The sequence below is a fragment of the Telopea speciosissima genome, chromosome 8 (assembly GCF_018873765.1).
Source record: "Telopea speciosissima isolate NSW1024214 ecotype Mountain lineage chromosome 8, Tspe_v1, whole genome shotgun sequence".
NCBI lineage: Eukaryota > Viridiplantae > Streptophyta > Magnoliopsida > Proteales > Proteaceae > Telopea > Telopea speciosissima.
The window spans coordinates 62,412,917-62,426,913 of NC_057923.1; the positions used below are offsets into that span (position 1 = coordinate 62,412,917).

The 13,997-nt window shown below is 38.8% G+C and overlaps 2 protein-coding genes across 3 annotated transcripts in view; both read right to left on the bottom strand.

Moving 5' to 3' along the window:
• Nucleotides 1–4,141: 4,141 nt before the first annotated feature.
• LOC122670481 (transcription factor bHLH148-like) lies at nt 4,142–5,012 on the bottom strand. The gene is made up of 2 exons (XM_043867374.1): nt 4,924–5,012; nt 4,142–4,883 (listed from the first exon to the last, which is right to left on the bottom strand). Exon 2 carries the CDS (start codon nt 4,864–4,866, stop codon nt 4,165–4,167), a length of 702 nt encoding a protein of 233 aa, XP_043723309.1. The 5' UTR covers nt 4,867–4,883; nt 4,924–5,012; the 3' UTR covers nt 4,142–4,164.
• Nucleotides 5,013–12,637: 7,625 nt separating this feature from the next.
• LOC122638323 (protein SUPPRESSOR OF QUENCHING 1, chloroplastic) overlaps nt 12,638–13,997 on the bottom strand; it is a 63,737-nt gene continuing 62,377 nt past the window's right edge. For both annotated transcript variants that reach the window (XM_043831230.1, XM_043831229.1), the window contains exon 28: nt 12,638–12,948. In XM_043831230.1, coding sequence (XP_043687165.1) covers nt 12,784–12,948 — 165 coding nt within the window. In that variant the 3' untranslated portion in view covers nt 12,638–12,783. The remainder of the gene's footprint in view (nt 12,949–13,997) is intronic.

Genomic DNA, 13,997 nt, shown 5'->3' on the forward strand with positions numbered 1-13,997 from the left:
TTGAGGGATATGACGTGTTGGACCTACACCCCATGGAGGGGTCAGATCTATCCTCACCCGTCCCCTTGTGGGTAGTTGATCCAGATTCTGTTGTCACACCTCACTTATATGTCCCGTTCTATTCTATTCAATCAGATTTATTAAAACCAATTGATTCAACTCGGATCAAACCAAATTGACTCTTTCTCGTTTTGGTTTTAGGTTGGCATTTTATGGAATCAATAGAAATCGAAATTGATCGATTGCAACTAAAAATTGGACTAAACCGAATCAAAATAAAAAACCGGCTCGATAGTAATCCGATAGGTCATTAAAAATAAAATAATAAAAAAGAAATTTATCCTCAATTTCCTTATGTAGGTGTATCCTGTTGTCGATCAAATGGTGAAATGAAAAATTGTAACTTTTTTTTTTTGGGACTTGAGTTTTCCATCATCCACAGTGAATCATTGAAGGGCAGGAATAGATATTAGGAGGGTATTTTGGAACATACTAAAATCCTAGGAGGGGTTTGTGAACCCTAAGATAGTGTTTAATAAGCTTATGCTAAGAGACCGTTAAAGAAACATTTGCCCCTTTAAACCCTCAAATTTAGAATGAGAAAAAGAAGTGGGTGAAAAGCAAGGAGGGCATGCACGAGTTTTGCGAGGTGGGATCATCTCCATGTACATGCATGTTGCACATACAATCAAGTGTCAACACCTGTCCCTTTTGCTTCCAAAAATATTCGATCACCTTCACTCTTTGAAAGGTAGTATATGGGACAGGTGTTGGCACCTAACTGTTTGATATTGAATAGAAAAATCAAATAAGAATCGAATAAAACCAAATTAGAACCAAACCGATTGATATGGTGGTCTTCTTTCGGCTCTAATTAATTGAATTGAAGGAAACATTTTGATTGAAAGAAAGATGGTATGGAAAGGGCAAAACGATAATGATGATGATTGATGATGATGGCTCGCTTGCTCTAACTCTTCTTCTTCTTCTTCTTCTCCAAGTAGTCTTCTTTGGCTCTTTTGGGAAAGTTGCAAAACTACTTGAGTTTGCAAATGTTGCTAACCCGAACCACCCATTGGTCATTGGTGGCATTTCTCTATACGACAAAACCAAATTTCTCTGTCACTAAAAATATCATCATCAATTAATTAATGCTATTGAGTATTGGATAATATATAAAGGGCCCGAGAGGCGAGACCTACCTGATGAGTGACGACTCTTGAGACCACGAGTGATTGGTTACATCAAATATGAGATTTTTATAGAGAGAGACGACAGAGTATCTAAGGGTGTCAATCGGTGGGCTCGATCCGGTTTCGGTTGGATTGAAATTGATTTTGATCGGTTAAGAAAGCTCTGGTATTGTTTTTTTGGTCTAATTTTTATCGATGTGTACCGGTTACTATGGTCTGGTTCAATTCATTTCTGGTTTAATTTTGGTTTGAACTGATTCCATAACCCCCTCCCAACCTGAAACCAAACCTTTATCGAGCTGAACTGGTCAGTTTTAATCAGCCCGATCGATTCGGGCTGAAATTTGACACCCATTGAACAAACTAGAAGCATGAACAGCCATCCCTTATGAACCCGCATGTGATCCATGGACCATGAACCCATTGCCCATTGGTGGTGGTTGTAGTTACTTCTTGGGCCTCCAGCTCCCCATGTTTTTCTACCTTTCATTTGATCCATGGACTCATTTGTGGTGGTTCTGGGTGTTTCTTGGACCTTCAACTCCCCATGTTTTTCATCTCCTCTTGACCCAAGAAAGAAAATTCAAATGGCATCTTGGCCACGCGTCGAGATCTGATGCTGCCGGACATCTTCTAACGCACCCCTGCGCCGTAGAGGAGCTAAATCCCTGCCGTTATTATGCGTCCTTTCACAAACACTCTCTCGCTCTTTCTTGACATGTGAACCCCCCTTCTTATAAGAACCGTGTTGTGCCCTCCTTCCCATGCTTTCATTCACTTTGGTGTGGGAGATTCCATTCCAATGTCGCAATCATCTAATCTAATTCTAATACTAATAAAAACTCATAAAATCGTAGTAAAGTCATACCCATGCATGTACAACATTTAAATACGTACGCTACACGTAGGATTAGGTACTGCTATGTTTTTTTTGCTTCCATAAAAACCCCTCCATAAATTATTAATGACATCAGCTGAATGGAAATCAAGATTTGATCGGTCAAATCTAGGGTTTAAGTTTAACAAACAGGAATCTGGATCAAGCCGGCCGGAGTCCAAAACCAAAGGAAATCGGCAAAAAGTGAAACCCCCACCCCCACCCCCAAACCCTCGTTTGCGTACAAGATCGGTCTAATCCTAACTGGCCGAGTCGATTTGATTTTTGAAACCGTGGGCAGATCAGCAGATTCAGATCAGAATCAACAATCAGGCCAATCCGACTTATTAGGTCTTTGTAAGAATACAAGGGTTATAGCAGTTTTATACCGGTTCTGACCTATTCCAGACTGATTCTAGCGGAATCGGATCGGCTCAAGACTGATTTGGCTACCAATTCCGATCTCTGAAACCCTGAAAGAGGAAGAGGAGAGGTAAAGCTACTTTCTTCTTTCAGAAGCTGATGATTCTACATTCTTGTTGGATTGACCTTATAATGACCAAACAATGACCAATAGATCACCACCCACACCCACATATATTTGACATTCCTCCTCATTATATATATGCCAACACACCAACCAGGCCACCACCCTCCCCAATACCCAAACTATCTATCAATCCTTTTCACTTAACCCCAAAGCTTTTCCTTCCACTAACTTCTTTCCCAGTTTTACACAATTCCTACCACCCCCAACCACCAATCCCTTCTTCCCAGTTTTCTAAGTATCAATATCTGCGGCTATACGTATCGAAACCGTCCAAACTTGATACTAACGTGACACCCATACAAATCAATCGATGTGGCCAAATTGTTATAGGACTAATTCAATCGATTCGTATCAATATCTATTAAGTATTTCATCAATCTGTCAAGAATATCAAAGTTGGTGGAACACGCTTTAACTTATCCCATACCAAATTGGTCTAATCTGATGCTCATACATTAGATCGGACCCCACTAAACACATAACAATACTTGTATCAACTGAGACCAATATGGGTACCAATATCGATAACCAAAACCATGCCTGCTCCTTCCTCTCCCCCCTCGCCCTCCCTCTTGAAATTTTAAAGGGCTTAATTGGTTTGGACCCCACCATTAGAATTTGGAAAGCCTCCTCCAACATTCTAAATAGTCTACCAATCCAAGTAATTAGCCATAGATCTCTCACATACAATCATACATATAAATCTAAAATGTTGTTTGGGAGAATGTTTTCTACGTCATAGTGCAGGCTGCACCTAGGCACATGGGTTTGCCTCTCAGTGGGTAGAGCCGTCATTGCGCTCACCCCATGTACCTGGACTCAACCTGCACTGCGGCACAGAAAACAACGCCCCATGTTATTTTTATTTCTTAGGCTGTGTTTGGTATGCATTCTCGATGTAAATTCTGAGTCTAGATTATATTTTAAATGTAGAAACAAAAAATTTCTCAAAAAAAAAATTCCTAAAAAAAAAAAGAACAATCAGGTACACAGAATTTACCCCTAGAACGCCACCAAACAAAGCCTTACACTCATCTTCTTTCAACCAAAAAAAAAAAAACTCTAAGTTTGCAAGTTTGAGGCAATAAAATCTCCCAAAAATCATTCAAAAGAGAGAGAGAGAGAGAGAGGGGATCACATGGGTGAGTAGGCAACTCAGTGGAAAAAAAATTAAAAAATTGGATTTGGTATTCTCCGCTGACCAATTAATTATATTAAAAGAAGGGTAATGAACAGAAAAAAGAATATTTAATTTAAAGGGCAAAAAGAAGAAGATGACCAGTCGGTAATGGAGATCAGAGACTCAGAATTCGCAACCGAAAGAGGAAGAACAGAAAGGAGAAAAAGCTAAAAACCAAAAAAACAAAAAAAAACAAAAGAGCCATTATACAAATAAAATACAAGAATATAAAATTCCAGACGAAGGAATGATGAGAGTGAATAATGGGCAAATGAAAAAAATTGTAAAAAAAAGGTCGCGACAAGCGAGCAAGAACAACCAGAGGTAGGAGACCTGGCCCTTTTTCTTTTTTTTTTTCTGCTGGTCACCTCTGCGTGGAACCGAGGCGGTCCAGACTCGAAGGACCGACGGTGGGTGCAGCCCCACCGGCGACGGAGAGCAGTTGAGTGAGGGTGGTCATGGCTCTGACCTGCATCTCCAAGGCTGCTATGTAATCTGTGGCTTCCTCGAGAAGATCAGGGAAGGGGAGTTTCCGGCATCCTGGAACTAAGCTTCCGAGGACACGCACCTTCCGTTGTACCGTCGGCAACCTCTTGTCTTTCTTCAAGGCAAGGATGCTGATCCCCCCTCGTCTCTTGGATCTACAGTTATCGGGGATAGCTACCCTCTGCTTCCTCTTCTTCTTGAATTTCAATTTGAGCCTGTTTGTCAGGATCGCTCGACTCCATCTCGTTCGTCCCTTGGCTGCTACGGCTAAGGCCCTGTCCGCTGCTTCTCTCACGGCACGGCCTCCGCGTGGGATAGATTCCGCCGAACAAGGAGAATCAGAAGTGGAAGAAGAAGAAGAAGATGCCGGTGCTAGTGAAGGTGAAGGATTACGGCGAACTTGACGCAGAGCTTCGATGAGCTTGGAGGAATAACTCTGTTGTTCGGCAGGGGATTTCCATCTCGTCTGGTTCTGATTCTGGCTCTGGCTCGGATTCGAAGGTTTCTTCTTCCTCTTCTTTTTGGACTCTCGGGATCTCTCGGTGTTAGTTTCAGGATTCAAGATCAGGGGCGACGCCATCTAAAATTCTCAATACCGTAAATACTGATAAAGAGAAATTCTGAATACGGAGATCGTATCAGGAGATGAGATTCTCCACTTGGAAGAGAAGATTCTGAATCCTTCAAAACGAATTGGAGAATGGATGAATAAGGATGAAAATACAAAGGGAAAACGACCTGCAAAACCCCAGAAAAGAATTTAACTTGTTAGAAATCAGATAACAAAGATAAAAACACAGAAATCATCCAAAGAAAGTAAGGAGACAAGATGAGAGAAAGCAGAACTTGGTATCAGTTGAACAGATCTCTTCAATCAACTCGAGATCGTTCTATTCGATACGAAAATCAAAATGAAATAGAGAAGAAGCTAGGAAGAAGAGAGGAGACCTGATAATGTGTCTGACACAGAGAGAGCTTTACTTTCTCTGTTGGAGAATCGAATTCGATTGGTGAGTCGTCGATCGATATGAAGGAAGAAGAAGAAGAAGTTTGAAGAGGTTTGCTGTTGAGAAGAAAAGAAGAGAAGATGGAGGAGGTGTGGCATGTGGAGACCTCTTTGATAACGGAGACCTTTAATACATTTTATTTGGTTAATTTTATTTATTTATTAATATTAATATTATATTATGTAATTATCATATGGATGGATTCCGTGTTGGTGCCTTGCCTTGGTGGGGGGCCTGGTGGGTTAAATCATAAATAGTTATCTTTTTCTGTGTAGCCCAATAACAAAAGGAAAGAAATCATTTGTGGGTTTTGGTTGGGTAGAATGGGCTAAGCCACTGCACGGTTCAGGATTTCGGTCTTGTATCGGTTTGATGCTACGGGGTACACATTCTTAGTCCAATAGGAGGGTCAGATGTTGGGGTACGATGTCTTGTATTCTGTCGATTGTGTGAGTGAGTTGATTTTGAAGAGCCGTTAAGAGGTTGTAGATATAGAGATTTAGAGAAATTTTTTTTTTTTTGATTATATGGGTAATTTGGTAAATTTTTTATATTAGGGTTTCACGACAAGTCTTGGTGCAATGGTTAAGTTGTGCTATTGTAAACATTAAGTGTAAGATCGAAACATGGTAACAACCTCTCCACGAAATCCCTCCAAGATTCTCTAGTAGTGGAAGCCTCGTGCAATTGGATGAGCAAATAGGGTTCTTTGTAAAAAAAAAACTGAGAGAGTTATGAAGACGAGCGACTATAATCAATTTACCATTGATTGATAGTGAAGCAAACGTACACACTCTTGTCAAACCATGTAAATCTTTTTGTGTGTTATGTGGTTGTTTGTGGAGGGATTACAATACTTCAAATAGGAGGTATTTGGTAATTTAAAGTTGGAAGAATGTTCTCTGTGTGGCAGCGTAAATTGTGCCTAGGCACATGGGTTGCCAGTGGAATCGTTATCCTCTTCTATTACAACATGGTGCTGTAACGCATTGTGTGGCGCTCTACAAAGGCCATGTGATACAATAGGCCCCACATGATGCACATGACCTCTGTAGTTACTGCACGATGCATTACAACACCGTACTGTAACAAGAGAGGATAAAAATTCCATCATGTACAAAAGACTGGGTGATTATTACGCCTACCCCCATGTGTTTGGGCGCGGCCAGCGCTGCGGCACAATGAAGAACGCCCCTTCAAAGTTTCAACCTCCTATTATGAGAGGGGCTGAGGGGTACCATGCAAGAAGGAACTTTTGTCCTTATCCTTTTATTAAAGATGTTGTTTCTTAAAGAGTACCATTCAATGGAAGTAAAGTGTGGAAATATCTGTACTGCCAGTGTAGAGAAACTCGAACTTTCATTTAAAAATGGAAAATAAAAAGAAAAAGCAAAAGCAAAACAAAGTGGGTTAGTCTAGGGAGGCATGTGGATGCCCATGAGAGAAAAAGGGTAAGGAAGGGGAAGGCCCCTGTTTGGATAATTTTTAAGGTTTGAGGAAAATGTGCCACACATTCTTTAGGGAAGACGGTGGGGCCAGACCGCCACATGGATAGTCAGAGACCACCACCAACAATTTTAATTTTTTTAGATAAAGATGGAGACGGAGATGAAGGAGACAAACAAACAAACACCCAAATAAAATTAGGCGACGACACCCGGGGAGAAGGGGGCAATTTTGTCATTAAGTACTGTTTTGTTTTCTTGTGACATGTTACGGTTTATATGATGCAAACAAGAGCTGGAAAGCCAGTCCTTATTACATTGCGGTTCAATGGATGTTTGTGGAAAGTAATATAGAACAATGTGTGTGTGTGTGTGTGTGTGATTGTGTGTGTGTGTGTGAGAGAGAGAGAGAGAGAGAGAGAGAGAGAGAGATGGGTCCATTTGGTCCACATTCCTACCCTTCTGTCTCTCACCTTCATGAGTGTGTGCCTCTTTGATCCTCCCATAAGTTGTGTCCTTATTTATGGGGAGGGTGATTTTGCCTGGCAATGGAGGCTATGTTGGCAGGATCCGGCTCCTCTTCAAGGGAGTCCAGCTCAAGTTCACATATGTGAGCGTACGAGAACAGCTTCCATGTACGTGAACGTAAGCCCAACTCTTTTCAAGGAGCCTAGAGACGGCCCAGCGGAGCATTCAATGACTGGGTTGTGTCATACACATCCTAGTGCGCACCAATCAACCATTGAGATGTGTGCAATATAGCCAACTCGTTGGATGCCCCCTAGGGCACTAGGTTCCTTGGAGAGGAGCTCGATGCATGTAGGCATGCAAGAGCCAATGAGCATTCTCTATCAAATCAACCAATAATGGGCAGAAAGGTCATTTCATAAAAGAGGAGAGATATAGAGAGAGGGTTGCTAACGAAAGCTAAGCCCCTGCATAAGAAACATTGTCCCATACATATATATTGGGAAAATTTTCTATAAGCTGCTTAGGGAGGGTGCAAACACACACACTCTCTCTCTCTCTCACACACACATGAAATGACATTGTTGCCCTCCTATGTGCAATACTATTCTATTACATCTCATTGGTGTTGTTCAAAAACCCTCTCCTATATATAGGGAGAAGGATCACATGAATCTGTAATTATTTTTTTTTTTGCTTTTAAAAATAATGAATAAAATATTTCATATGAAAAGGTGTAGGAACCTGGCAGCTTAGAAAACCCTTGCCCATATATATATATGGAGTGTGGTGTGATAGTATTTAGAATGACATCCCCCAAGTCCAATCCAACCAGGATTTAAAAATCAAATCGGATTTACCGATTCAGACCGATAGAGACCGATCTGAATCTTGATTCCTTATTTTTAAACCCTAAACTCAACTTCACATGCATGCAGAGTGCAGACATGATTAATTCCAAATTGGAATGAATTAGGTCACCCCATACCTGGGACATGTTTTGTGCTTCACTTTTCTTTGATCCCTTCACGTTACTGTTCATATTATGCTTTACTATCTTCAAAAATTTATGAAAGAATGGGCGCAGATGAGAGGATTCCCTTCTTTCAGAGAGCCATTATATATACATATATACATATATACATACACATACACATATATACATGCATATGAGAGGATTCCCTTCTTTCAAAGAGCCATTATATATATATATATATATATATATATATATATATATATATACACATACACATATATACACACATGTATAATGTCTTAGGTATCGATGTTCGTATGAGTCTTGTTGATATCAATATGGATTGACGGTTTCAGGTTAGATCATTTTACTTACTAAAATATCAATATTTTTGTTTTTATTTTTTGAACCATTTTATCTTCCCCTGCACTGATACCAATGTTTTGGTATCGATAGCAGACTGATATTGGATAACGGCGATATCGATATGGCCGACTCAATACCGATACTTTAAATCGTGCACAAGTAGAACTGGTTCTTGACATATGAGGTGGATGGGTTTTATTGGTTACGTCTGAAGTGAGTTGGCTTCCACTAATTGGTTATGTTGTGGGCTTACAATAAGCATTTGGTTTTATTCTCTACAATGATTAAGAGGGAGATAGGGGAGAAGAAAAAAAAAAACAGAAAAGAAAAGAAAAGATAGTGAAGCACATGTGGTTTGTTTCAATGACACTTTCTATCTTTGCTTTTGCCCCCCTTTTTTGTTTTGTTTTTCTTAAGAGTTTTGGACTATTCTTCCTTTGTAAGGAGTGGATAGGTTTCATCCACATTCTCTATAGTCTATAGTCCCGTCCCTCTCCTTTTCCCTTCTAAGGAACACATTTTTTATTTTTTATTTTTAAATTTGTTTATATTAAATTAAAGAAGATAATAATTTATGAAGATTTAATACATTAAACATGAAATTATTGGAACCCATTTATTGGTTAAGTTAAAGAGCATAACAATTTATCAAGATTAAATATCACTACACATGAAATTATTAGAACCCATTTATTGGTCAGTTATTGGTTCCAACTCAATACAATTGTTAATGAGTTTGGCCTAGTGATGTCATTAGGGTTTTAAGATCTTTGATCCTATGGTTGTTAATAAGTTTGGTGCTAGTGATGTCACTAGGGTTTTAAGCTCTTTTTGAACCTATGGTTGTGAATGTTTGGGCATACAATAATCAGAAAATTGCTTGGTGGCATTATAATAGTTTTTTCTTAGCTTTTATCATCACTTATTTAATGTACTTATCACATATCTAGTTATTCTTAACTGCATGTTTGGGTAAGTTTCTTGAAAGGCTTCTAGAAGTGGCCTTTGAGAGGACAAGAAGGCAGATCCAACCACATCACTCGGTTTGGAATAATCACAAGTGTCAGAAGCTTATACGCTAGAGGAAGAGGTGGGCTTTCAAGCTTCTCTTTATTTGGGTAAAGAATCTAAACGAGTATTTCAATTGGTTGGACGCCTTTTGCCTCTTTGAAACCCTAGAATCACAATTCAAGAAGCTTATCCAAATGTAACATAAATATGCCATGTCTCACTTGGTTCCTCTAATAAATCATGGATACATATATTGAAGGACCCAGTTTCCCTCCACCGACACTACAGGGAATGAAATTCCATTCACGTAAGATTGGAAAAGGTATCAAGAGGGTATTTTGGAACATACCAAAACCCTAGAAAGGGTTTGTGAATCCTAAGATGATGGGTGTGAAGCCACCTCTATGGGTGGAAGGAAACTTATTCCTATATGGACCCGTTTTCTCTCCACCCATGATGAATAAAGAATCTATTCATCCACTTTAACGGGCCTTTAGATTCGACTAATGTACCATGACCACCGGTGGATGGGCGTTAATGATAAACTCGAAGTCCAGTCATAACATCACATCACTATTGATGAAGGAAAACATAATTTTTCATAAACAATTGAACATGATTTCACAAAGTTCAAAGGTATCCAAGAGTGCCTTATCCTTTAGAACCTCTGTAACACTCTTTAAAATCATTGAACAAGCAATGTTTGGCTTATAACGTTTGCCAACATAATCAGCAAACTTAAACAAGTAATCCATTCCACTATCATATTAACTTATAATAAATAACCTAATCCATGAACTTAAACAAGTAATCCAATCCAACTTATAACAAGTGTGATTTTGTGTTGGGGTGTGTGTGTGTGTCTATTACAAAAATAATTTTAAGGCAATGATATGCTAGAGAGCTTGCCTCCTCCAATCAGACAAATCTTACACCATTCTTGAGGCACAAAGAAACAAACTAAATAATGAGAACCACCTACAGAAACCATCATTATTGTACATTTGATATCACTTAAAAACTATCCTTCTCTCTCTCTCCATTTGAATCCAAGCACAGTTGACTCCTTTGAATGCATCAGTTTTTAAAGTTATCTCAGTCAGAAATAGGGTTTACTTTAAACATTAAAATAATAAACATGCCTTCAATTACCAGTCAATAAGAAGCTAAGTGGTGAGGTCATTTTTACATTTAATTCTTCATTCATACATTAGTACTTATCTCCAAGCCTATTAAATCTTGTCTAGTGTCCCACGACCAAATAGAGTGGAAAAGGATAGTAAACCCTTAAATCACTCTTGATTACACAAGCAAAAACCCACTTTTATTGTATCAGTTCATTGTTCCTTGACTAGGGTTTTAATAAGACATTCTTCTTTCATAAAATAGTTAAGTTGGTTAACTATGATGAACCCCTAGAGAATGCTCCACCTCTTTCTTGTTTCTTTAAGCTGTTTTAATTAAAAGCTCAAGGAACATGCAGAGATATCTTCTATCAAAATCAGGGTTTAAAAAACCCAAAATCAGATCCATTCGAATCAGCCGAGCCTGATCTTGATCCTGTCGATCCAAATTCGATCTATCCAAGAAGGGTTTCTAAGATTCAAGCTGACTTCGACGAATTCTAATTGATTACCGATCAATTTGAGTTGAATCTGAATCTGAATTGATAGACAAATCCACATAATCCTACATCGGATGTGAATAGTATGGTGAGGAGACTTATAGGTACTTGGACATCACCTTCTCCTTAACGATTAACTTTTAAGGATGAGTTCTAGCCAAATCCCTAACACACGCGATGATCAAAGTTTGAGTTGGTGCACAATGAAAAACTACCCCGAAAATTTCATTTAAAAAGGAAAAAAAACTAGGTATTTGACTAATCAAGCAGAGTCCTCTTTATCTTGCAACTCAAATTCAGACTAATTTGTTAAAAGTTAAAACATGGGGACTCATGGTTTTGTTGGTACAAACGCGTTTTAGGTGCCATCTTATCATATTATATTACTAGTCAAGTTGCTTAAGTTTTTACAATTTTTTATATAAAGTATAAACCACATCATCCATTAATGTGATATAAAGTATTAGTTCTATTGTCCTGAGATTGTTTGGGACTGTTTCTACCTGTAGATAATCCTTTGCTTGGTACTTAGGGAGTAGGGTGTTAACTCAGCACAAATAAGCAAACACTATATGATCCCAATAATTGGACAAACATTTAACACTAAATCAATCAAAAAGACAAGTGCTCACGATAACCATGCTAGTTCAGCCCTACCCCACCTATCAACTGCCCCACTGGGTGGTGAGCAGATGAGGAGAGAGAGAGAATAAATTATAACTAATCAATTGGTGCAAATTTATCCAAGTCCTCATCCACTAAGCAAATGAAATCAGAATGATTACTGCAGGCATTAACTTATCTAACAAGGCAATTATTACAAACCTTATAGGTTAGTAGATAACAATTATTGGAATAAATAGGGGTTTGCAGATAAGTGACATTACCATAGAAAGAAGCTCACACACAGTTGAGAATTCTTGCTTGTGTTCATGTACAAAATATGCATGTGGACTGGGAGCCTGAGATCCACCAAATCAAATATCTAGTGGTCCAACCAATGGCTTTTTTTTTTATTTTATTTTATTATATTCTTGTGGATCTTGGAGAAATACATGTCACAGAAACAATTGGTATTTTATTTAATTCATCCCCCTAGGTTATTAAAATTGGAATCGGGGTGCCGATCCTATATGGATCAGGATCGGTTCCCAAAAGCCCTACAATTGACCCTCAAAAATGATAACTCGATCCGGTGACCAGGTGACCAAAATCCTAGAATCAGTCGTGGTCAAATCATTCAGAATCAATTCTGATTTTTGAAAAAGGTTCCCCCCCCACCAGCCATTAGATCAAATCCTTATTTTCACTAGGAACATAAAGGTGTTCTAACATGCTCATAATCAGTCAAGTTAACGATGAACAAAATTGTAGCTGGAAGTAGAAAAGAGATAAATTTCAGAGATGAAGTCCTGTTGGCCATCAAAGAGAAAAAAAAAAAAAAACACTGGTAATTTGATTAACATTATTGAGCAAAAAGGCAACACACACTAGGATCTCTAGCTGTTGCCTCTATTTATACCCTGAAAATAACCAGAACATATGTAGACATCCTCTCGACAAATGTTAATATATATATATATAAATACAGGATTTTTTTTTACCGTGGTACTGCAAGTTGTAGGCCACCTTGAGAAACTTTGGGCTTCACAAAATATGGAAGCATGATTTCTGCTGGTGTAGAGCTTAGAATTTCCTCTCGAAAAGGCACTTCGAAGGCCAGAGATTTGTACAAACAAACTTCATCCTCCTTGCAGTAATAAATCTGTCAAATAGTTAACATTGATTCTACATTCAATATAAGAAATTGACAAACGCTTAGCAGCATATAAAGGGCCATTGTCCTCCTTCCCAACAGGTGGGCCAAAGAACTGAATATCATTCAGCTTCATATAGAGTGACACACAACAAACTATCCATTAGATCAACACTGATCAAGTTTCACAGCCATAACATCTCACTTCCCTTCCACTTAAACTTCCTAGAGAGTAGTTCCTTTTTCCAGTTTAGTTTATGTGCTTAAACAAATAGAAGGAGTGTGTAATGGCTTCTTTCTCGATCCAATAGGCTATCTCCATCCACCATCTTGCATCTTTACCTCGTGTAAGCCTGCTGTTTTTTTTTTCCAGGTTTTATTATAGGGTGGGGGTTTATCTTCTGCCCTTAATACCATTGACTATATCCATAGATAAACATGGGTACTTCCGAGTTTTCTCCATGTAAAGTATGTTACTTGTGTCAGATCTACTAGAACTATCTTTAACTATAATGGCATTCTTGAGAATTTATTTAAGGAAAAATATCACGTACCTCCCCTGAGGTATGACTTATGTACACTTTCACCCGTGAGGTTTGGGAAATTCCACGTACCTCCCTTGCTTTCCAAACTAAGTACCAAAAACACCCACTCCGTTAATTGTAGACGTTAAACGTTAGACTTTTGATTTAAATGGCCAAATTACCCTTGGATTGAAAAAAAAAATAAAAATTCAACCATCTTCCCCAAAATAGATCAAATTGCCATCATCTTCCCTAATTTCCCCAAAACCTGAAAACCTAAACTCATTTTAGGGTTTCAAAACAGCGGCAAAACCAGAGGGCCAGAGGTCTGGATGTTACTGGCGAAGGATTACCGTGCTCCGGCGACTACGATGCCGGCATCAGATGCTCCCCTGCAGATTCCAAAATTGGCTGGCTTCAACCAATTTCTGCAAAATCTTCACTCCAACATGGCCAGAAAGGTGGCCAGAAAGGAGAGTGCGCCAAAGAAATTTTCAATTCTCAAGCTTTTGTTTTACAGATTAATGGTCCCAC